This window comes from Dama dama, chromosome 2 (genome assembly GCF_033118175.1).
Source record: "Dama dama isolate Ldn47 chromosome 2, ASM3311817v1, whole genome shotgun sequence".
Classification (NCBI taxonomy): domain Eukaryota; kingdom Metazoa; phylum Chordata; class Mammalia; order Artiodactyla; family Cervidae; genus Dama; species Dama dama.
The window spans coordinates 16,553,652-16,579,250 of NC_083682.1; the positions used below are offsets into that span (position 1 = coordinate 16,553,652).

General features: G+C 50.1%; 1 protein-coding gene across 3 annotated transcripts in view; it reads right to left on the reverse strand.

The window, feature by feature from the left end:
* OPCML (opioid binding protein/cell adhesion molecule like) overlaps window positions 1-25,599 on the reverse strand; it is a 1,024,720-nt gene that overhangs the window by 13,937 nt on the left and 985,184 nt on the right. For 2 of the 3 annotated variants that reach the window (XM_061166659.1, XM_061166641.1), the window contains 3 exons: window positions 5,766-5,903; window positions 5,263-5,383; window positions 4,652-4,803 (listed from right to left, as the gene is read on the reverse strand). In XM_061166659.1, coding sequence (XP_061022642.1) covers window positions 4,652-4,803; window positions 5,263-5,383; window positions 5,766-5,903 — 411 coding nt within the window. The remainder of the gene's footprint in view (window positions 1-4,651; window positions 4,804-5,262; window positions 5,384-5,765; window positions 5,904-25,599) is intronic. The other variant, XM_061166650.1, reaches the window with a different exon arrangement.

Here is a 25,599-nt window from a genome sequence, read left to right on the forward strand (position 1 = left end):
AGTGTAACTTAGGCAGAGAAGAGTCAAATGCTTCCTTCTGTGACCCTACAACACACTGGAAGAGACTGGGTACTATGGGTTAGAAAGAAGCACAGGATTAAGGCCAGACACACTTGGGTACAGAACCTAATGTTAGGGCATCCTTCCATGGTGGACTTTCTATCTGAGGCAGGAAGGAATTCAGTCACATGGCTCAGATCCTCTGAGCTCCAGACATAGCTTCCTCAGAGGGTTCTGAGCTGTCTAAAGCCACGTCTGGCCAACATCTACTAGCCAGTAGCTTCTTTATTCTGCTGAGGTAGCACTTGTGTTCTATATTCTATTGTAAACGCCTGTTTACTTGCTTGTACAAGGTTGGGAAGTGTGTTCCCCTCCATGCCTCAATCTGAATCTTATTCCTGGTGCATACTAGGCTCTAAGCAAGCATTTGCTGATGGACAGAAGCTGGAATGTGCAGTGGGATCCAGGGTCCCAGGCAACGGAGGGGGTTGTCTAGAGTGGTGGGTGCAGAGAAGGCCATGGGGAACGTGGGGACATGATGGAGGTTGATCTCAGGCTTTTCGGGGAGGCAGGTTTCAGCAGGGGGTGAACAGGTTGACTCTGAGTTTGGGAAGGGTCACTGGGGTCCCGAAGTGGCAGATTGCAGAGATTACCAAGGACAAAGGGACCCACACACCATAAGAGAAGCTCATGACTAGACATGGCACCTCCTTTGGGGTGAGTGAAGGGGGCGGGCAGAGGCAGTGGGAGGGGTGTGGCTGGGGCCTGCTTTCTCAGACCTGTGGGCTGACAGGCGTGAGCGGTGGCGGGAGGAAAAAGTCAGAATGACCTCAGAGATTGGAGTGAGGGCTGGGTGTGAAGATAAGGTGTACATTTGCAGGGCAGAGGAGGAGGTGCCAGAGAGAGAAAGATGGAGCTTGCCCTGATGGAACTTTCAGGCGGCAGAGCGGCCTCTGACTCAGAACTGAGGAGAGAGTTAGGGACACAGACGGGAAGCTCCCAGACAGCTGCCCAGAGACCAGCTGGCTCTCGGGGGCCCCGGGCTCCCAGGTAGACCTGCCCACGGAGCACATCCTCAGGGCTCCTTGGAGACTTTCATTCAATGGCTCTGGGACCAGGCCCACGGAACAGCATTTCTGAAGCACCCGAAGCGAGGTCTGAGGTCTAAGATAGGGTTCCCTTCAAAGACGCCCGAGGACACAGAATACCCTACCCCTCTTGCTGTGATGCCACCCCTGGGCAGACGGTGGAGGGGCTAGACGCAGGCTGAGATGGAGAGGGAGGAAGAGAGCCACGTGCGCGCATCATAGAAGATGGAAGCGGGGGGCTGGGGCCAGGACGTCCGGGGCCAAGAGGAGTCTGGGTGTTTGGGGGGAACGGGCTGTGAGGCTGAGGTCTGACTGTCTGGATTGGAGGCGAAGGGAGAGGAGATGCCGGATCCTCGACCCCTCTGCCCAGCCCTCAGGTTGCACCTGGAGCCACCCAGGGAAGGTGAGGATGTTGGGGGCCTTTATGGAGGAGGGGGTGGGGGGCAGGCTGTGGCCAGCTTTCCGGAGGCTGCCCTAGGTGAGGCCGGCCAGAGCGCAGAAGAGCTGTCTGGCTGCCTCTAGTTGAAGAAAATCCAGTCTGAAGAGCCAGCCTGACATGTATGTTTATTCTGGAGGAATGCCATTAGCAAAAGAAAACAGAGATTCTGTCCTCATGGCTTCCGGGGGCAGGGGAGGTAGACTGTCTTCCAGGCTGCTCCGAGGGACTGAGACTTTGCCTGAGGGAAAAAACTCCTGAGCCCAGATGCTGCCTTCACTGGAATACTTTGCCATTCTCCTATGCAAGGACAAGATTCTGAGGAGTGGTCCCTAGTCCTGGTACTTAACTCAGAGCCCATCGTTGGTGTCGCTGCAATTTCACAGATGAATCTGCTCTCCTCTTTGTACCGTCCCCTCCTTCCCGGCTTTGTTTGTTTCCCTGTCCCTCTCCCCCGCCAGTTCCAGACGTTCACACGGCTCATTGCATGCCTCACAGTCTCTGCAGTGCCGGATGTAATCAAGTTCAGATCTTCCCTCCTTGCACCCTAAGGACAGGGAGGGGGGTGGTTCTTGCCCAAGACCCAGCATAGGCAGAATGGGCTGGCAAGTCCAGAGAAAGTGAGTGACTTCCTCGAGGGGCAGAGGTGTGCCCAGCACACCAAGCTCAGCCACCCCGGCTGCATGCGGTCCTGGCAAGGCTCTAGGATGTCAGGGCCGAGTGGCCTTTGGAGGCCTCATCCACTCCAAGAAGCTTACAGATACTTCCAGCAAGTTGCTTTCAATAATCAGAACAGCTGCTACCATCCCCAAGGTTATGGATGTCAGGCTTTGGAGATCTGCTTCTGACCCTAGTTTCCTTTTGATTTTTTTTCAGAATAGGGACTTAGAAAGCAAGAAGGAAGCCTGGTGTGTGTGTGTGTGTGTGTGTGTGTTTTCCTGTTCTTACATTTTACAGGCAACCATGGAGCAGAGGGCATCATGGTGTGTGCCAGAGTCAGACCTGGTACCCAGTTTCCCCTTCCATCTCCGTGTTGATCTGTTCTTTACCTTCTGCTGTCCCTCTAGTCCTGACAGTGGCCCTGGGGCTGAGCAAAGTGGACAATCTGAAATGCTGCTTTGAGCTAGCATGCTGCTGGTCACCTGTCCCGTCTGTGTGGTCTCTGGAGGAGCAGCAACTGGTGATGACTGAGGGAAACACCCCACATCAACACCGGCCACTGATTCACCTCTGAGCATCACCCGCCGACCTGGGTTGTCTCTCCTTTTTCCTAAGCACTTCCTGTCTCAGCCCACTGCCTCCATAGCCTGGGTCTTCTGCCTTCATTTGAGATTGCTTTCATCTCACTTTCCTGTATTCTGTAGGTGTAGGCAGAAACTATATGAAAGATGTTTGTGTGAGAGGTCTGTTATGAGTGTGTGTTGTGATGGATTCACACATCACTTCAGGGCCCAGAGTCCCCACAAACCCAGCTCACAGTCCTTGAGGGCAGACACCAATGCACGCCTGGGGATGCGGTATGTCTATGTGTGGGTTTGGGGGTGTGAGCAGATGGTGTGTAAATGCTCAAATGGTCCTCTAAAATAATGTGTTCAGATTACATAGAAGATGGGAGATGGAAATGGAAAATGAGTTCAAACAGGCTAACTGCTGACCTGGGCTTCGTGTGGCTGGCTGCCCTGGGGTATGAAGCTATTTCTTTCCCATGAGCTGAACTGTGTCCCCAAGCTCACATGTTGGAGCCCTAACTCCTGATGTATATTTGGAGACAGAACCTTTAAGGAAGTGTTTAAGGTCAAGTGAGGTTATAATGGGCTTCCCAGGGGGTGCTAGTGGTAAGGAATCTGTCTGCCAATGTAGGATATGTAAGAAATGTGAGTTCGATCCCTGGGTTGGGAAGATGCCCTGGAGAAGGAAATGGCAACTCACTCCAGTACTCTTGCCTGGAAAATCCCATGAACAGAGGAACCTGGAGGGCTACAGTCCATGGGGTCACAAAGAGTCGGACACAACTTAGTGACTCAACCACAACAACAAAAGCCATCATATTCTACATGTTTGTTACCTAAAGTGTGCAGACCAGCCCCCCGAAGTCTATCCAGTAAGGAGAACAAGTCAGGGGAAGGAGCAGGCAAGCCTATCTTGGAAGGAGGCTTAAGGTCAAAAGCATAGGCATTCAGGCAGGCAGAGGAGTGAAGGAACATGCGGTACCCACCTGCCACTGCTGATGAGGGGCTTATTTCTAAGACACACACAGCACAATGTACACACAATGCAGAGAGAAAACAAGAGACACAGATCACACATTTCAGATGGTTGGTGGACAAAGTTCCCTTCACGTCAACGCTGAAAGCTGTTCGGGGGCTGAGGTCCATATGAACAAGGAACACCTTTCCTTCCTATTTACCAGATATTTCCCTCTCGCCAAATCTCAGCAAATACACACGCACATAAACACACGGACCATCACAACAAGCTGGGCCTGGCCAGTGGGGTGAAATGTCACACGAGGAGATGGACACAGCAGTGTGAGAATGGAGGGAAGGCGGGATGAGGGCTCCCAGCGGGCCAGTCGGGGCTCTGGGGCCCTCTCACCCCATATGGGAGGGGGCGACCCTCAGAGAAGGGATGGATGTCCCAGCTGATGTCCCGATGAGGACCAGCCTCTTTCTCCGTTCGTTCCGATGAATGAGAACATGACATGCAGTCAACATGAGGGTCAGGATGGCAGAGTTGACCTGGTTTACAACTGCAACTAGAACCTTTTACACTCTTCCTGTAAGGCATCTTAGCATTAAATCTGATTAACTCCTCAGACCGATAGACAGTACTGCAAATTGAACTCTTCCATGGTTCCATCTTGCTTAAGGCAACCACTGTCCAACTTGGTTTAGAATTTGGTTCACTCCTTTTGTAAGGTGCAAAGCTCGCCTCATGATAGACCAGGTGCTATCGGTTGCCTTGTAAACGCCACAGTATTACAGGCTAAGAGAATGACCAGGTTGGGTGGTGGGGTTGCGTTCGCATCTAAGGTGGAGTGGGGAGCAGTATGGATGGACACAGGCCAGCGGATCTCGCCTTCCTCCCCCGCCCATCCAAGCCCCGTGTCCAGGCCTCCTGCACTCACCATACAGTGTGATGCTGGCGTTGGTTATCCCAAGTTTGTTCGTGGCCACACAAGTATAGTTCCCATAATCCTTCTCTGAGACGTTGAAGAAAGTCAGCGTCGATATGTGGCCTTTGTTCTCGATCCTCATGCCATCCAGGCCGGTGGCCAGCCTGCGAAAGAAGAGGAGGTACTGGGGGTCTGGTTCCACTCATGGAGTGAGGGGGCAGGCAAGAGGGGCTGGGGATTCACACACAACTCTCCTCCACATGAAGCCCTTCCCTCCAACTAACCCAGTCCCTCTCCCTCCAGCCGTAAGCATCACAGTCTCCATCAGGGGTGGAAAGGGAAGGTGCCCACACTCCCAGGCTGCATTCCCGGGCTCCTAGTCCTTCAAGATGATCCCGTCTACAGCCAATCTCAGATTCTGGAACAAAGTCGATCCACATTTCCCACTTCCCAACTTCCTCTGCTGTTTGTTGTTGGTTCTAAAAGGAGGCTCTGTTATAATGGAGGCTGTCATCAGTTTGGTTTTGCCGTATCTCCCCCCTGGACTCCATCACCCTCCTTCTGCGTGGGGCATCACCCATCAGCTCTGCCTCAGACACGCCCCATTTCTGCTTTCAAGGTACCTGGTGTCTTCCTTGAACCACTGGAACTCAGCCATGGGCACTGCCGAGGCTTCACAGCTCAAGATGCCCTTCTGGCCAACGGAGACCCCTGTGTTCTTGGCTTTGGAGATATAGGGGGGGTCTGTGGGGGGATGCGGAGCAAGGCCATAAGACAGATGAGAGGCAGGACAGTTGACAGTCACCTGCTGTATACACCCCCTCCTCCAGCTAAACAACCATCTATCTTAGGAAAAGGACGTCTTGCTTGAAGATACTGCATTTACCCCCACATCTTCTTCAAGCCTTCAAATGAACCCAGAGTTAACAATTCTCCCCATTAGCTAAAAGCTCTGACAGTCACAGGAAGGCCCCATGGCCCTGGAGATGGTGATGGGCACAGCGATCTCATACAGTGTTTTCCTGCTGGAAACAGCATGGATCTATTAAGAAAATGGCCTTGCCATTACTTGCCCGTCCCCACGCCCTTCTGCTCCCTGGGACTCCCCGACAGGGGGTCCACTCACAGTTGACGGTGATCTTTACTTTCCGCACGTCAGGGGCAGCGACGTCATTCAAGGCGCTGCACTCATACTCCCCGGACTGGTCACGTTTGATGTCAGAGATTTCCAGGTATTCATCCTCACTCACAAAGCCCTGGCCTTCTGGGAGGCAAGAAACAGACACAGACAATCGAGAAACTGTGAAACTGGGAACATAACTGTATTTCCATCTAGAATTTAGAGGCGAAGGAATGCGAAAATCCATAAAATAGGGCTTGAACCTCAACTCAAAGATTCTAGACATCTATTGGCCCCAAAGTGTTTGAAGAAATTCTCTGATTGAATCTTGGGTCAATACATTTGGGTCCAAGTCACTTTAACTTTTCAGATCATTTGTTAAGAAGGGCATAGCATTCATTTTTTAAATATGATTATTATGAGGATTAACTAAGAGAGTACATGTGAAATACTGTACTTAAAGAAAGCACTTTAATAAGCTTTGCTATTTTGAAAGAGAATTGTCATGGTCAGCAACATAATTTTTAAATGTGGGAATAAGGTTAGGGTATGTGAATATGGACATCTTCATTTTTCACTACATTTTCACCATGTACTACATGCCTTTATACACAGAATACAAACTACCAAGACTTGTAGAATGATTAACATTTTGGTACAAACAGACACAAAAGAGTTGGTTGGTTTCAAACATCCTGGGGAAGACAAAACGGAGAATGAATGAATGAGGAAACGCTTCTTGACTGCTACGTAGTAGGTGCTCAATAAACATTTGCCAACATAAAATAACTCTGAAAGCCCCAAATGATAGAGCTCTGGTTACTCGAACCTAGGGTGAGGGTACTTAATAATTTTAATACCCAGCTTTGTGGGACATTCTGGAGGCTTTGCTTGTATGCGTGCTAAGTCGCTTCAGTCATGTCCAGCGCTGTGCAACCCTATGGACTGTAGCCCACCAGGCTCCTCTGTCCATGGGATTCTTCAGGCAAGAATACTGGAGTGCGTTGCCCTGCCCTCCTCTAGAGGTTCTTCCTAATCCAGGGAATGAACCTGCATCTCTTATTTCCAGGCATTTGTGAAACTTGCAATTCATGATCCCAAATATTCTGGGGCTGAGAAACTGACATTGCTTGCAGCCACCATGACACACTCTTGCAACGATCTGCCTCTGCCTCATTCCTCATTCCACTTCTCGTGGCTCAGTGCAAAGAGGACAGACCCTCTGTTGTCCTGCATCTGCCAAAGCATCAGGCTCCTTTAAAAACTCAGCCCACCCAAGGGCCAAGGAGAAAGTACATCCATTTGCATTTCTTATAAGCCTGATACCTGATTCCTTCTTGTGCTCCAGGCAGGAGAGCAGAATTAGTTTTCAGGATGATAAAAATGTGTTGTAAATTTTCTCGAAACCCATAGAAGCATATCTAATCCAATGGTCACTCAATCAGCCAAGTCTGGGCCCACAATGGGTTTGGGGCAGGAAGAGACGGTCGGGGCTGAGGGAGGTGATGGGCAGACACCAGGCAGGTGCTTTGGCATCCTGATTCTGCTGACATAGAAGTCTTGGGACATTCCCACCATCTACCCCTTTCCCAGGACACTGACTTTTTTCAGCTCTTCTGGCCTTTCTTGCCACCATACCCTCCTTACTTCAGCACTCCCATCCAGGCTCTGCCTTTAGTATCTGGATCCTGGTTGCCAAGACCAACAGCAGAAAGTGAGGGGCTTCAGGCCAACATGTAAACAGAGTCTCTCCAAGTGAGCACCGCCCTGGGAGCCCAAGTCTCATGCTACTTTGTGAAGGAAATCCTGCATCACTGGCCAGCAGGAGCAATTACTGGCTTGGGCAGCCTCCTGGGACTCGAGCCTGTGGACACGACCCCAGGACAAGCCCACAGGGAGAGTTTCAGGATCTTGGGGAATCTGGTCGAACCCACATGAGGAGTGACTGGACGCAGAGGTGAAGGGGAAAGCGGGATTTGGGGCAAGCCCACACTTCCCAGTCTGAGACCTGGGTGTCAGTTCTGAATGGTATTACCGGGCAAGTCTGGTCACAGGCACTGGACAAGAACTTTGAAAATTGTGAGGGAGATGCTCCAGGGCAGTTGCCTCCTGGGCCCCGGGGTGGGGTCTTGTTTGTTGGGACCCCAGGGTGGCGGTGCTGGTCACTGCCCTCCACCCCACAGACATTTAATCATCCAGGCTGACTCCTATCTAACTCCTCAGGGTCATTAGAGGGATGTCAACATTCTCTCACTCTCATCTCCTTGTTTCTCTTAGACTTAACAGCGTCTCAGTGTCAAAGGGGACTCTGAAACCACTTATTTCAGGATGTGTAATAAAGATGCTTCCCAGGTGGTGCAGTGGTGAAGAACCCACCTGCCAATGCAGAAGACCCACGTTTGCCATTCCTGGGTCAAGAAGATCCCCTGGAGAAGAAAACGGCAACCCACTCCAGTATTCTTGCCTGGAAATCCCATGGACAGAGGAGCCTGACAGTCTATACTCCATGGGGTCTCAAAGAGTTGGTCGTGACTAAACAACAACAAAGATAAAAATTGCCTCATTCATTAAAATGATGCTGATTGACCAAACTAAGTGTTTTTAAGGAAAAAAAAAAAAAAACAACAGTGAAATCATACAGACATAATGACTTTCCAGACTCAGCGTGCCATTTTTGCAGTGAATAAATATAGCAGGATGGAGAGGATGGCTTTCTCCTATAAAGACTCCATCATTCTTTCAGATTGTACTGCAGTGTATTTGCCACGAGTAATTAACCCCCCTGTACTTAACCAAGGAGATGAGCTACCTGCAGTGGGCCTGGCAGGAACCTCTGGCAGGGTCACTGACCCACCTTTCTTGGAGAGAATGAGTTAGACCCACAGCAGGCTGCCCAGTTTATACCAGACAGATGGCTTAAAGCCCCTGATGAGGCAAATCTGTGATGCTAGTCAGCACAGAAGGGAGGGGGCCCTTCGGGGATAATAGGGGTCTTTGCACAGGACCCTGAGTGAGTGTCTTCTACCAGAGTGAGGGGACAGACCCGGATCCTCCACGGGGGAAGCTGCTGGACAATAAGGCCACCCTCTGGAACGCGGGAATTTATCTCCACTCTGTTCTGTTTTCACGGACTGTTCTGTGACAGCAAATAAGGGAGGAAGTAAGAGTGTTTTGCACAAAATGAGGGTCGTTACGATAATACTACCTCATTAAGTGAGAAAATGAATTTCGTCAAGTTTGTTCTGTAAAGTAAGTGGTTCTTGGGTTTTAATTGGCACATAAATTCCTCTGAGATTTTATGTATTACATATAGATTCTGATGTAGTAGGTGCAGGGTGGGGCTTGGATTCTGCATTTCTGTCTTAAAGCAAACCTGTGGGGGAGATGTGAAACTCTCTTTTTCATATGTTTTCTCAGAAAACACAGTCTAGTCTTGTAGCCTATCTTCTCTTTAAAGTCCCTTTTGAATGTGTCTTCAGAATTTCTCCCATGGTACCCAGAGCATTCTGCCTGCACCCCATCTGCCCCCGTTTCTAAGTGTCTCAGGATTTCCGTGCTATTGGCCTCCTGTCCACACTCTCCTTCAAGCGCTGTTCTCAGCCCATTCTGACTCTCTCGTGCACCTGGGTCTGTGAAGGGGTTGGCTGGTCAGTGACATTTACTGCCTGCCCCTTGAGTTGAGATCCTTGTGGAGCTTGCATCTCAAAAGGCACCCTTTCTCTGGAGCTGCGAGCTTTGCTGGCAGGTCATCACTAAGGATCTGGACCCTTGAAACTATCTTTCCCCCTGGGTCCTTGAGATCTTACTGCAAAATACCTGCACCCTTGAACACCACTTTTGCTAAGAAAAGGAAGAAAATGTTGACATTCGTCCCCACCTCAAGCCCAAAGAAGGGGGTGGAGATGCTGTTTCCTTAACTGCTTTGAATACTGGGTGAGATTTGCAAAGCAGAACAAATCTAGGTTGCTAAATGCCTGGAGACCTGGCAAACTGTGGTGTGGAATGCTTTCCCTGCCCTCTGCAATTCTGGTTGTGACATAAAATCCTGATTCCACACTGCAGAGAAAAGGGCAGGAGGCTACAAATGCTTGAATCCCCTTTGCTAGCTGCCAGTAAGGCAGATTGCTGACTGGGGGACAGAGAGAGGGAGACAGGGAGGGAGAAATACATGAGTGGGGACAGAAAAGGAGAGAGGAGGAGGAGGAAGGAGTCACCGATGTAAGGAAGGGAATAAAGGTAGATGGGGTGCAGGCGAGACGCCCAGGCTGTAGGCAGGATGCTCTGGGTACCAAGGGAAAGGTTGTAAAGACACAGTCAGAGAGATTTAAATGAATAGATAGGCTACAAGACTACAGCATTTTTTTCTGACGATATGAAAATAGGAGTTTCACATCAGCCCCACCGTTTTGCTTTCTGGTAAAAGGTCCTGAAATGAGCCAGTAACCCAGAGGCATCTCATCCTGCCCTATGCATTGGGACAGCCAAATATAACACGATTGGAAGTCAAAGGAAGTGGGCTTCGCATCACTGGCAGAAATATATTAAAAATGCGGGTTATTTCTTTCCACGGAGGAGCACTTCGAAGCAGATAAGTCCAGCTCACTGTATTAGGAAGATTAAGATCTGCAGGGATACAAATGGGACCATTTATCAGGGGATGGAGGGGGTCCCTGGACCCGGACCCTGCAGATGCAAGGCACGTGCCTGGGGAGGGGCTGAGTTGGCCCCACGGTTCCATGTGCACAAGGCAGCCTCTTGTGCAGGAATATATATTCTGACATAACAGGCACAGAGAACAAGGAACGTGTTACCCCCAGCAGCAGGGCCTGCACCATCTCAGAAACAGAGGCGGGGGAGCAGACACACCCCAGGAAGAAAGGTCCCTGGTCCGGCCTTCTATCCCTAATGTCACCTGCAGCTATTTTACTCATCCTTATGGTGAGTGAGGTGATGGGTAAGAAGCCAAGACGTGGAGAGAATATTGAAGGCAAGGTCCTTGACCTTGGGGAGTCCACAGCTGATGAGCCGAGAACTGGAATACTTTATACGTTTTCTTTTCAGTTTCAATTTTTCCATTCTTAATTGTTTTGGACTCTCAAGTCAGGGATGGTGGGTCAGGAAGACTTATTAGAGATGGAAGAAGAAACCTGGGTGTTCAGGAATGAAAGGCTCAAAGAGAAAATTCAGGGTAAAATCTAGGAGCTTCCTGACCCACTTCTCTTTCTTTCTCCCTCCATATCCCGTCCTTCCAAGCTGCTGTTTTGCAGCCGTCACTCTTGGCCCAATTTCCCCTTCTTCTTCCACAGCCAAGTCCTTAGAATTATAGAGTTGGAAGTACCAGGAAGGGTCAGAGATTTCAGCCTTCCACTTTTTTGATGATGGTCCCTGACAGAATATCTTTACCTCCACACGAATGTCCCCAGGGAAGATTCCAGGGGGCGGCCTATTCCTTTGCCAGACTATTCACATCATTCAAGAAATTGTCCTTATTGGGAGGCAAAATGCTGCCCGGCTTCTCCCTTTGAAATGATGAAAAGCCACCCGCAAGGGGCCCCCAGCCCCTCCTTGCCCCCTCCTCAGCCACAGGAAGCTGCTGTTCTATCTGGGGAAGATGTTTTGTGAAGCAAACGCCAGCACCTGTCACAGCTCTGGCCAGGAGACCTGTCAGGAGGTGACTCATGTGGTACACGCTGGGGGGAGGATGCCCTGGAGGAAGAGAGCAGGAGGCGGTGATGATGGAGGTTAGGAGGCGCTGGCTTGGGGAAAGAACGGCCAAGAAAGGAGAATGCAGATAGGCAAGAAAGCGAGGGGTGGGGAGCTGCGCCCGGAGGAAAGATGGCGGGAGGGGGTCACCCCAAGAGCACTGGACTCATGTGGCAGGGCTTCCGGAGAAGCCAGTAGTTAGTCTCCTGGCTCCCCAGCAAGAGGGGCTATTATGGACGATTCCTAATGTCACCGACCTTGGAAACGTGGAGTCAAATGCCCCGGTGACCCCATGCCTGCTGCTGATCAGCTAGGCTCCCACCAGGCTTTCTGATTGATCCCGGAGAATGAACAGTCTCTTGCCCACTCACCAAGGCTCGGTAGCCATGCAAGTGATCAAAGAGCTGATCCTACTCCTGTGAGGAGTGCTGCATGCTTAGGGAAAAGTGTGGGTTGACGGGCAGGTTGTGTGTTTGCTGGAAACCCTGCCCTCGGGGTCTGGAACCAGGTCACCTCAGCGGGAGGGGCAGAGGGGGCGCGGTGTCTGAAGCCCCTGCCGCTGCTTCAGTCCCTGGGAGTGCTCGGGACAAGGCAGACACTGTCAGGGGCGCACGAGGGGATGTGTGCCCAAATCATGTCACTCGGCCTTCTCTCTCCAGGATTCTGGCCCAAAGAACAGAATCACAGAAGATGAGAATCACAGAAGATGAGCAGGTGAAAACACCAACTTGGTGGCTGTCAAGCTGGTCTATAGTCTGGGCTCCGTATGCAAGGCTGACATAGGTCTTGCCTTTCTCCCTGTGAACTCAAGACAACTGGACTTGTACGATGCAAGGACTCAAGTTGAGTAAGGGCTGACTGCAGGCCCCAGACTGGACCTGAGAGAAGGGCTGCCTTGAAATAAAGAGTCTGGGTTAGGAGGACTCCTTAGACCCAAGCAGAGTAGATCAGATGATGGAAAGCAGCCCTCTCTGGGAGGTGACAGTCTTGTCCCTGTTTAGCTGTTGGAACAAATGACCTCACAGTTGCCCCAGTCCCCCATCTTCCATGGGGGGAGAAAGAGTGATCCCGTGGGAGAGGGGATGGAGGAGCTGCCTTCTAGAAATCCACAGATTGGGAAGAGGGTCTCTTTCTCCTTCCTAGGGATCTCTGGCGTCCTTCTCCATCACACATCTCCTGACACAATAGCCTCCTTCTTTTAAAGGATAGAAACCTTAGAACATGCTTGAGTTGGGAACCGGGGTAAGTTCAGCAGTTGAGAACCTCAGCTCTCACTCCCCATCTTATCCGCTCTCAGTTGCAGACACACAGAGAGGGAACAACACCCCGACTTGTGTGACCTCCTTGTAGGACTGGTCAGGCTGAACTCTGATCACTCTGCACATGATGGCTGGGGGTTTGAACCCCTGAATTTGCCCCCCACTGACTCTGTCTTCACTAGATCTGCTCTCTCTGCTCATCTCCTCTGCACCCTTCCAGCCTTCCCCACCCCCGATCTCTCCCTACGACCTTGCACGCACCCAGCAACACTAGGCTCCCCTCTGTCTTTCAACCAGGAAGTGTGGATGGAGGCCCCAGCCAGCCTTGACTCCCAACTTTCAGCTTCATCCCTTCCCCACACTGGACTTAAACAAAAGTGTGATGAACCCACAACCCAAGATGTGTGCTTGGCTTGGTTTTACTGATGCTCTCTTTCTGAGATGCGTTCACTAGCTGTAGGAAGAATCAGGAATCATCAGAGAGTTTTGGAAACTAGATGACACTGTTGACCCAGAGGGAAGGGGCCGCAAAGAGTGATGCAGAAACAGCCAGAATATCTGTGAGGATGTGACCCAGTCCCCTTAAATGAGAGTATGGATTGTGGGCCAGGGAGAGAAGACAGACAGACAAACAGACAGAGACCCAGAGAAGGGGGATGCAGAAGGCAGGAAGCTGGGACTTCACACACAGGCAGACAAATGGCTAAGGACGGAAGCTTGAATCCGTTTCCGGAACAGGTTGCCTGATATGGATTCAAAACATAGCTAACATTTATATTCTAAAAAGTGTCTAAATATAAATATACATAAATAGTTCAGACCGAAACATAGAGGTTGAAGAAAAAAAATCATCACACTTTCAAAAGCAGAGCTTAAACAGCTACATTACTGATAAAATATTAAGGACACTTGGAAAGTTTTTCTTTATTCCATGTTTTCCTCTTGTATTACTATGATTTGCACTCTGAACCAACAGGGTTATCTCAGTGTTAACAACTACCAAGTGAAATCAATTCTGTGCTTTAATCTAAATAAACTACTGCTTAAAAATAATAAAATCTGATGAAGGCACTGAATGACCTATTGCTTCTTTCATTTATATATGTTTTTAGAAAGCTGAACCTGACCTTGCCTGCATTAACCTAAGCAGGCACCTCCGGTAACCCAGACCCTGTTTCTCAAAGAATACCATATTTTGCAGGAATGGAAAGGCCCTGGGCCAATACAACCAGTGAGTTTCCTGAGGGCACTTTGGCAAACTGATGTTTTGAGCTCAGAGCAAACCTCCAGGGTAGGAATCTGTGGGGGACAGGTAGCATCCAACATCTTCAAATGATTTCTTTTTTTCTTTTCCATCACAGTTTATGACAGGATATTGAATGTAGCTCCTGGTGCTGTAAGACCTTGTTTATCCATCCTGTATACAATAGCTTGCATCTGCTGATCCTAAACTCCCTCTCTGTCCCTCCCCTACTCTCCACCCCTTGAAAATTCTTTCTTCTTTTAATTTTTAATTTATTTAAAAATTTTTTGGCTGCACTGTGTGCTGGTTGCTGTGCGCAGGCTTTCTCTAGCTGCCGTGAGTGGGGGCTCCTCTCTCGTTGCAATGCCTGGCTTCTCATTACAGAGGCTTCTCTTGTGGTGGTGCATGGGCTCCAGGGTGCATGGGCTCAGCAGTACTGGCCCACAGTCTCTTAGTTGCCCCCCGGCACGTGTGATCTTCCCAGACCAGGGATTGAACCGGTATCCCCTGCATTGCAAGGTGGATTCTTAACCACTGGACCACCAAGGAAGCCAGAAATTGTTTCTGAGAATAGAGCAACATCATAGCACATGCTTTACCTCTCACTTGCTTTGTGGCGGGACTTAAAACTTTCCTTCCACCCCACCTGCCATGCTCATTTCCCTGGGACTGATGTGTATCTATAGTAATGCCATCAAGGCCTTTGTTATTTTTATAGGTGGGTAATCATACTGTTAGGTTTGCCTGGACAGCTGACACTGTTATCCACTGTAATTACTGACTGCTGGTTTCGGCTCTCAACGCCACGCTGGTCTGGATGACAATCCCTGTGGCCCCTGCCTTCTGGCCCACAGAACGGCCTGCATGTGGTCCCAGTACCAGGGCCGCTGCCCGTGCCCGACTCTGGGCTGCACTGACACACACACCTTCACACCCAGCGAGAGGTGGTGACTGAGCTGTCGGACCCTGCAGGGGTCCGGATGCAGGGCCCGGATGCGGAGTAGTCCCCCGGACTCTGCAGTCCTGGAACTCCTGGGGCACCAGCTCGGTCTCCTCTTGGAGAACAGGGTGAGGGGCCGAGTGAGGGTCAGCCCTGCATGCCCCGGGGAGACACCCAGCTGGGGCTCAGGGCCCGCAGTCCTGGAGGGTCAGAAGCCAGACCTGGGCCTTCCGGTGTGGAACTGCTGTGGCTGCCCTTTCCCAGCTCCCTGGAGGAAGAGCGCAGCCTGGTTTCTGCAGATGAAGCTCCGATGCAGCCTGACTCCTCCCGCGTCCTCCCTTTCTTCTCTTCTCTTTCCTTCTCGCCTTTATTCTCTCTTCCCATGGTAGTTCCCAAGGGCATGGCTGCATGGTAGTGGTGCTAATTATCACCTTCATTAATATTTCTGAAATACTTCGATTCGCTCCCAGGCAAAACACCCACGAAGCCGAGCAGCACTCGGCAGGCAGGTCACGCCGGAGCTGGTGGCCGCTTCGTGGAGCTTGGACCCGGCTCTGAAGCATCGCAGGGGATAGTGCGGCTCAGGTGCTCAGCTGTGACCGGGCTGAGAGGGGAGGGCGCGGAGCCAGTGCTCAGCGGGTGAGGCCTCTGCTCGGGGTACAGGGGCGCTTCCTGCAGGGTGGGGCCCTTGGAAACTTTTTGTCAAGGACTCTCCATATCCACACTCCAGGAGCTATTTCTAGGCAAGAGGGTCTCCTGCCTGCCATCCAGGCTGGACTCTGATCAAGCTGATCTCTTATCAAAGGCTTCTGTCTCCCTGGTCCCCCTTTTTGGCCTCATCACTGTAGAAGGCACATTCCACGGGGCCTTCTATGACTCTGGGTCAATCATAGGAATCAGCATATAAGACCACTGAATTGGACTTCAAAAGACCTGGGTCTACCATCAGGGTCACCACTAATGTGCTACGATTTGGGCTAAGTGTTTTTAACCATTCCAAGTCCTAAGATTTTTTTTTTTTTTCTATCAAATAAAAATTGCACCAGAGGACTTCTAAGGTCATTTGTAAGTTTCATAACTTAGCAATACGGTCAAACCCTAAATAATTCTTTGAGTTCTGGAAACTGATGACCACGTGTCGGTGGGCAGAGCTCCCACCCAGGAGCGCAGGGCCACCGGCCTCTAAAGAAACATCGGAACGTCCCTGCACCCCGGCCTGTGCGCTAGGGAACTGGCCCAGCTGCCAATACTGGGCCTGGGGTCTCGAAGGCGCAGACCTCAGAACAGAGACACCCTGTGACTTCAAGGTGGCCTCATCTGTCACCGCGCAGCGGCTGCTCCGCGATGGGGGAGAGAGGAGTTGACAATTATGAAGGACTGTGTGTGTCCGGGGGTAATGTCTTGTATTAATGGAGGAAATTAATTATTTCTTTTCCCTTCCCAGTCTCCCATGCAGGCCGATTTTGACAAGTAGCTGTTCTTTTCTCCCTCCCCTCGATGGGCAGATTGGAATAATGTCTTACAGGTATAACTAATCATCCACTGAGATGACTCGGGGCCCATTTTCCCGGCTCTGAGGTTCACTTCAAATGCAGGACCACAGCGCTCTCTGCTTTCTGTCCTCCCACCTTCCTGGCAAACACCCCTCCTTCGCTACGTGGCTCACCTCCTAATCCTTCCCGACCAGACAGCAGATGCCGGATGACAGGCAAGGGGCCAGCAGCAAGGAGGCCCCATACTCTTCGGGACCACAGCCCACCCCTGCCCTGTGCCTGCACAGCCAGGACCTGTGAGGGCCACGTGGGAGATAAAGGCAGGGAAGATGGCAAGGGTGACTGGGTTCCATGGGCAGGCCTGGACCAAAGGATGTTGGATAGAGAGAGAGGTTGGGAGGGCATCTCGTGTGCCCCTCCCTGAGGGACAGGGCCTGGAGCCTCGGGGGAACAGGTAGCTGTACGGTGCTGCCTGTGGTTTCCCAGGACCCTCCAAGACCACCCAGAGAGGGCGATTCCAAGAACCGGTCAGGAGGCAGTTTCAGTTACCCCATAGTGCGGCCCTGACTTACTCACATGCAGCATTAGAGGCTCTTTCAGTTACCAAATTTTGTGCCCCGAGGTAAGTCCTGGAAGTAATATAAGTAACAGAGTGCAATGGGCTTCCCTGATGTCTCAGCGGATAAAGAATCTGCCTGCAATGCAGGAGACACAGGAGATGTGTGTTCGATCCCTGGGTTGGGAAGATCCCCTGGAGGAGGAAATTACCACCCACTCCAGCATTCTTGGCTGGGAAATCCCACTGGACAAAGGCTTCTGGTGGGTTACAGTCCACAGCATTTTAAAGAGTCAGACATGACTGAGCACGCACAAGAACAAGGGCATGCTATGTACCTGATTCTGTGTATTATACACACATGAACACACACATACGTGTATGATGTGTGTCCATAACAGCAGAGAAACATTCAGTAGGGAAAATGAAACTCGGAGCCGTTACAATTCTGACCCCCATTCCCACGTGCGGGTTTCCCGCTACACCGAGCGATTCAACACCAGCTCATGTCCTGCAGTTCAGTCTTATTCTGATGCCCTCTACCTGGAGCTCCTGCAGGCCTTTCTCCCCCTTCCCAGCTTCAAATGCCAAATACAGGTCCAGGTTGTCACCTGTGCTCTTGACCCACTGGCTCCAGATCAGAGCATCCCACGTCCCTCTTCTCATGTGTGTGTTAGTCATTCAGTTGTGTCCGACTCTTTGCGACCCCATGGACTGTAGCCCACCAGGCTCCTCTGTCCATGGGATTCTCCAGGCAGGAATACTGGAGTGGGTTGCCATTGCTTTCTCCAGGGGATCTTCCAGACTCAGGGATTGGACTCAGGTCTCCTGCATTGCAACCAGATTCTTTTACTATCTTGGGTTTGAGTAATTTGCAGAGCAACTCACAGAACTCAAGGAAGCATTTTACTTACTAGATCAGGAGTTTACTATGAAAGGATGTAATTCAGAAGCAGCCAGGTGGGACCCACAGAGAGCAAGGTGCAGAGGAAGTGGCCAGAGCCTAGTGTCCTCCGAGTTTCCACCCTCCCTGAATCATCACCACTTGTTCAACAACCTGGAAACTCCTGAACCTCTTTTTGAGGGGGTTTATGGAGGCTTCATTGCATATGCATGGTTGAAATCTTGGCCACTGATGACTGAACTCAAACTCCAGTCCCCGCCCCTCCCAGGAGATGATGGTTGAAAGAAACTGAAAGTTCCAACCACCTAATCACAGGACCCAGCTTCCCTGGCAACCACCCTGCATTCTTAGGTGCCATCCAACAATCACCTCATCAGCATAAGCAAAAGACACCTTTCCTGTCCTCCCAGGAAATTCCAAGGGCTGGAGGAGCTCTGTGCTAGGAACTGGACAAAAGCCAAATAGATATTTCTTATCATAAATCATAATGTCACAGCCATTCTTTGCAAACTTTCCTCATTACTTAGGAAATAGCATTACACCAGGTCCACAAGCGATCTCTAACTCTCCATGTACATCTGAGTGAGTTACTGACTTAAAACATCCTTGGGCTTCCTGCTTTATCACCAGTGAAAATTAGGGATTAGATTAGATAATTTCTGAAAAGCATTAGCTCTAATATTTTATCATCAGTAGCTGAGTTGGTTGAAAAAAATGTTTCTTTCAACCATTGATTCAAACCATGTGTGTGTGTGTGTGTGTGCGTGCGCATGTACAAAGAAAAATATAACAAAATAAGAAATACATCTCATCTTCAGTCTCATGAGAAATCTCAAAGATATAAACAAGCCCAAAGAGCCTTGAGTTTAGCAAATCAGAAGCCAATTCATCTTCAGAAGAAAACAAGTGATATTTACATTATTAAATCACAATTACAAAGCCAATCAGCTGCAGAAGAGGAGAGACCGTTTCCATCAATTATTCCTGAACTGAACATAATTTTCCCATCACCTGCAGATTGTAAGTGGGGGCTCCAGCTTATCCCAGAACTCTTCCATCAGAGGAGTTATTAATCGGGTAATAACTTTGTTGAGTTAGCAAGGACACCGATGAGATGGAGGGAAGCAGGACGCAGGGAGCCTGCAGATGGCAGCCAGGTTCATTCCTGAGACAGGAGGAGTCTGCGTTCGGTTCCTGCCCCTGCTTCCGTGCTGAAGAAAGCACTCGGCTCTGGGGTTTTCATTCCAGGGAGTCAGCAGGTGAACACTAACACTAAGTCAACACTGCATCCTTTGCTGGCTGCAGGAGGACTCTGATGTCTGCTAGCGATGAGGGTGCCCGGTGTTTGGGGAGCACCACTGTCTGTTGGCTTTGTTTGGGTGCCCCTCTCCCCTCATCCCTGTAAGAATGGGGGCTTCAGTCTTGGCAAGAAGGGCTGACTGTCTCATCAGGACTGCTTGTGGACATGTGCACGGTGAGAAGGCATGGACTGCTCTCTTAGTTCTTTCGATGTGCTGGGGTGACCACATGGGTCTCAGTAGAGACTTCTGCAGGCTTGATACCTGAGCAGGTTTTCTCTGCTCTGTTCCATCTTTCTCTCACCTCCTTGTTAAAGCTCCAGCCCCACGGGATTTCTCTGCCAGACCCAACAAACTTCAACTGCACCGCCCACCCCTCCACCCCCCCACCCCCCACTGGACCCCATGGGTCCAGTCCCTGCTTTGTAACATGACAGGCAGGTCTGCTAAGAAACCAGGGCAAGCTTTGTTCTGGAAGCTGCAGAGAGCTGGAAGGACCAAGGGGGGGTCTTCTCTCCCCCATCCTGTAAGCCAGGCTCTGCGAGTCCCGTGGTCTGAGCTTCTCACCTCAGGACTGTTAATGACTTTTGTGTCCTGGAGTCTAAAGGTGTTGGTTGCTAGGCACCCAGAAGATGATTACCGTGTAGGCTTTTGTTTTAAAGAAACAGGAAAACAAACTGCCCAGCTCCCGGAGGGGGAAGTGGGCCAACCTGGGGGTGGGGTGGATGGAGGCCTCTCCCACCAGTGGGGGCGCCTGTGTGTTTCCCATGCTGGATCCTGTAAATGACAGAGCTGCAGACAGGTGGCACGGAAGCTGGGTCCAGAAGCAGAGATGCACTGGTCCTCTTGCTCCTTCATCCAGAGGGGTGCCTTGCTCCCACCCCTGAGGACTGAGACCCAGAGACCGTGTTCTAAGGCTTCAGGATCCTCGAGAGAGAAAAACCAGCTCCCCATACACGACTCAGATTGACTTTCTCATTAGCCAGGCTGGTAGGGGCTCCACAGATGAACTATAAATGCAATAATGATTCTTCTAACTGAGTTTCGGGAAATGGAAATCACATGGCTTATCTGCACACTCTATTCCACCTTCCCCCAAGTAACTGGTGTATCCTTTGGGGCTCGGTTTAACTTTTCCACCTCAGGGAAGCCTGACCTTTCAGACACAGCACCTTCTCTTTGCCCTGCTTTCTCCTGGGCTATCTGGCACACATGGGCTGCAGAAGCCCTCTGTTTGGGGTGGCCAGAGGGAAGGGAAGGAGTTCAGACATGTGTTCCCAGAAGGTCACCTCCCAGCTGGTCACTTGGGTAAACAACAAGCTCCTCTCAAGCTGGTTCTCACCCACAAATCTCCTCTCCTGAGCAGGTAGATCCCTTCTCACCTGCTGACTGGGGGTTAGGAGATGGAAGGGGTTGGGGGAACAGCCTTGCTGTTTCAGCCTTGGGTTCATCACTACTAGTGTGGCTCACCACACCCTCTCCACACCTCATAAATAATCCTCTTATTAACCTGCCTGTGCCTGTGTGTGTGATAAGTCACTTCAGTTGTGTCTGACTCTTTGTAATGCTATGGTCTGTAGCCCACCAGGCTCCTCTGTCCATGGGGATTCTCCAGGCAAGAATACTAGAGTGAGTTGCCATGCCCTCCTCCAGGGGATCTTCCCGACCTATGGATTGAACCTGGGTCTCATATGTCTCCTGCATTGGCAGGGGAGTTCTTTAAAACTAACACTACCTGGGAAGCCCTATTAACCTGCCTACAATTGTTCAAGGTCAATGGTGCCATCTGTTTCCTGCGAGACCCTGACTACTTCATCCTGAAGTCTGAGATGCCCCAGCTCTAGGATCCAGTAGGACCTATTTTCATCATTGTATTTATCACTTAAGTGCAACCTGGTGATTTTTACCCCAAAGGGCTCACTTAGCAACATCTGAGGACTTTCTGTTTGTCAAAAGTGGGGCCTAGGAAGGGGGTGCTACTGACGTCTAGAAACCAAAGTACAGGGATGTGTCTAAAGGCCCCAAAACGTGTCTCTGACAACAAAGAAATGTGTCCCGGGATGTCAAGGTGCCCATGTGAAAACCCTGCATCAGAAAGTAAACGCCTGTTCTGTCACCAGCATGTCCACTCAGAGGAAGCTCAGTGAATGCCAAGACCGTCCACAGTGTCCCCAACAGCAATCCCCCTGCCCACTGCAAGTCCTGGCGAGTGGTGGGGGCTCACAGAGAGCTGCTGAGAAAGCATGCAAGTGAAAGAAGGGAATTCACCAGTGAGACCCAGTCCTACTTTTTCATCTCACTTTCCAGTTCTGGGGATAAGACTGGTTATTCATTGATTTATTCACACCTAAACACAAACCCTTCAAGAGATACAGGCATGCCATCTAAACTGCTCATCTGCTGGAAAGGAAAGGCTGCATGCAATTTAGCTGGGGGCAGTGGTGCAAGGAGATGCCCCTGGGGTTTGGCCAGGAGATGCCCTTGGGGTGTGGCCAGGCCGTGATGGATGCTGACCTCCAGATGACCCCGCTTCAACAGGCAGACTTGGAACAGCATGGTGGGTGGGGAGACTGGAGGATTCAGGAAAGTTTAAGCTATTTTATCGCAGTTTCTCTGAGGAAAATTACTGGTTTGTCTCTTGGTGAGTTAGTTCTGGCTCCAGGGGAGAAATCCCCTCACTTAAATCATTCACTTAAATCACTTAAATTTACTCACTTAAGTCAGGAGCCACAGCTATTTTCATGTTTCGCTTTCTCATCAAACTTCTCTAGGTCACATCATTAGCAAGAAAAGACGCTCCCTGTGTGCACAGCTCATGATGGAAGAGTAGTTTTCAGCATTTTAGGGGGGACGCTAAGACACTGGGCTGGCCAGGAGACCACTCAGTGGGCCTGTCAGCTTGACTCTTTCTCCATCCCCTGTGTCCCCCCGGGCTTATTTGTGTGGTCTCTGGTTTTACACTCCATGTGACTACAGAGTCACTTGCCACCTGTGTTTTTATTAACAGACCCAGCTTCTTCCAGGCCCTGACCTGCTTTTTGGGGAATCAGGTCCAAGTAACTCAGCGTTTGCTCACAGTCCTTGGCAAGGTCAGCGACAGGAGAAGGCATCTCAGAAGTCTGATCATGACCATCTGACTCAGGAGGCTGAGGACCAGCGCGCAGTGAGCCGGGGCTATCGTCCCGAGGCCAGGCTTCAGTGGGTTGATAGCCAATCATGAGCCACCAGGCATCTCATCATCCCACCAGGCAGTCCCTCCACATTGGTGATGCTCCACTGCCTCTTCCGGGACTGCTCACAGTGACCGCCCCTCGGAGGGGTTCTGGGCAGAGTGGGGGTGAGGGGACGGAGGTCAGAGAGCAGGGCACCAGCGCCCAGGGCTTCTCAGGGTGTGGCAGCCCTGGCCCATGGGGTGGAAGGGCGTCTGTGTTTCCTCATAACTGAGGCTATGGGCCTGTTGCAGGGAGGCCAGTGGGCTGCCTTCACATCCAATCAGGCTGCTCTATGGGACACCCACACCAGCACAGAAATTGCTTCATGATTGCAGGGACGTATAATATCTGCACACAGCCAGCGTGCACACCACCTAGGAGTGATGTGATTTCCAGTCTAAAATGTCAATTTACTTTATTTTTTTCCAATAAGGGTATAATAATCACGCCCCAACCCGGACTGAATGAACACGTCATGGGCAGTGCGGGATACCAGCTGCTTCACTCTCTTCCTGGGAGACTCTTGTCATTTTACGAACAGAGTGTGATGCACTTATAATAGAAAGTATCACATAAATGTGGGTATATAATAGGTCAAATCCCTCTCCTAAAACATAACGGGGTATTCTTAAACAGCCTGATTTACTCCTATGCTCCTGGAACCAGCTCTGAAAAAGAGTTCTGCTGCGCTTCCTCATTTCCTTTCTACTTTTGTTTTAAATTCCCAGGACCAAAATATCTCTTTATGCCACAAAGGATCACATGCATCAGGTGGATGCCTTGGAAATGTAGGAAAATGAGGCTGGAGGATCCAGTGACCTGAAGGGTGTTGTCTAACACAGAGTCACCTTGTGCCCAGAGGGAAGTCCCTGTTATGGAGGGTGTTCCCACCTCTGGTGGTGTCCTTCGAATAACTGATGTCACTCTCCAGGATAGACCTCCATCAGGTACTTGTCAGAGGGAGTTAGCAGAAGAGGCGTCTACCAGAGGGGAAGTGACTTCATCTCTGCATCACTCAGGGTCAGACGGTTGGGAACTGACATTGTTGATAGCATATTTCATTCTGGCCCCAAAGGAATATTTACCCCTTCTGCTTGTGGTCCCAGTCTTTAGTTACTGTCAACTACAAATCGGTACTTGCTATGGGCACTTGCCATCAACCTCTACAGGGATTAAATCATGTTCTGCTGTAGCTGCTGACCTTCAACACCCTCTGAAAGGAGTTCAGGGTGGACAGCAGAAGTGAGGCACTCTGTACTCAGGCTGGGGAGGGGGAGAGGGCTGGAAACTGGCAGGACAGGTCTTCAGATAGACATTTGCAGGAGCAGATTTTATGAGTCCAACTCTTGTATCTCCTCATGTCTAAAGCAGCAGTAAAATCCTTCATGGTGGTGCCTGCTCCTCGTAACCAGCAGTAACCTTCTGCAAAAATACGTGCCTCACCAAACTCATATATATACTGACATTTCCCTGCTGCCTCTCTGGAGCAGTTTCTCAGAGCTCTCTGAGGTGCTATCTCCTGGGCTACAGTCCTCATTTTGTCCCCAAATAAACCTTAACTCACAACTCTCATGTTATGCATTTTTTCTAAAGTTGACATATCCACACAGACACTTGCTCTCCTAGGAAGAAAAGCTATGACAAACCTAGACAATATATTAAAACTCAGAGACATCCCTTTGCTGACAAAGGTCCAAATAGTCAAAGCTATGTTTTTTCCAGTAGTCATATAAGGATGTAAAAGTTGGACCATACAGAAGGCTAAGCACTGAAGAACGGATGCTTTCGAATTGTAGTGTTGGAGAAGAATCTTGAGAGTCTGTTGAACTGCAAGGAGATCTAACCAGTCAATTCTAAAGGAAATTGACCCTGAATATTCATTGGAAGGACTGATGCTGAAACTGAAACTCCAATACTTCAACCACTTGATGTGAAGAGGTGACTTATTGGAAAAGACCCTGATGCTGGGAAAGATTGAGGGGAGGAGGAGAAGTGGGCAATGGAGGATGAGATGACTGGATGGCATGATCAACTCAGTGGACATGAATTTGAACAAACTCTGCCTGGCGTGCTCCAGTCCATGGGGTCTCAAAGAGTCAGACACGACTGAGTAACTGAACAATGAAGATTCACTAAGTAATAAAAACTGTGCTGCTCTGTCTGGGGAGGCTCTGAGAATGTGTATAGGATCCCAGGATGCAGTCAGGAGTCAGGGGGTCAAGGTCACAGCCATTCCTTCCTTTGCTCCCTCCCTCCACTCCTTAGCCTTCACAGAGGCACCTGTAGATGCCCCAAGGAAAGCCTAGGCTTTTTATGAACTGCAGCTAGGGATAAACAGGCTTCCATTGTGAAGCAGAACACAGCGCAATGGGGAAACAGTCTATAAAAAATAGACAATATTAAATAACAATGAACAATTTTAAGGAGCAAGTCAAACAAAAGAAAAGATGTCCAAGGCTGTGTGAATTAAATAGCTAAGAATTCTAATCACCGCTAAAGGAATTTTAAAGCAGGAGAGGTCACCGTAGGCTGGAATCTTTTAAAATTTATTTTTAGTCAATTATTTTAGGGTTTGTGAATTTTAATTGGAAGAAAATTCTGTCCAGTCTGGTCTGATGTCCTCATGTCTCTTCTGGTTCATGTCCAACTGCACTGTTGTCAGTAGCAAAATAAAAGAGCAGAGCAGACTGTAGGGCTTTCCAGTTAGCCCATAACCACTTGTTCATCCATTTGTTCAACACATGATAAATGGTTCTACCCGGGATTCATGCAGAGGCTGGTGAGGGGGGAGGCCCAAAGTACCCCACCAAGAAGCAACTCGATGCACCTATGGCATCAAGTGTGGAGGAGAGAGCAATACTGTCCACGCAAAGTGCTTTGAACTTGTCGGGGTAAGTTATCAAGTAAACGCGTGTTATTATTGCTGTACTGTCCAACACACACCACTTAAAATGACTTAGCCACTTAAACAATACCTTCTATAATGCTGTTTTTACAATTCTGTGGTTCTAGGAAGATGAATTATTCAAGACTGTCCGGCAGTAAAGGAATACAGACATAAAAGACAATCTAAGTTGGAATCTTGGGGTCATAAAGACAATTACAATGAAGAGTAATGTAGGTGACTTAAGGGGGGAAGCCCAGGGGGTGTGTGGAACCAGGCAGAGTGCACGGAACCAGGAGGAGCTGAGGCTGGCCGAGGAGGAATTAGCTCGGCCTGGAAGTCCGGGAA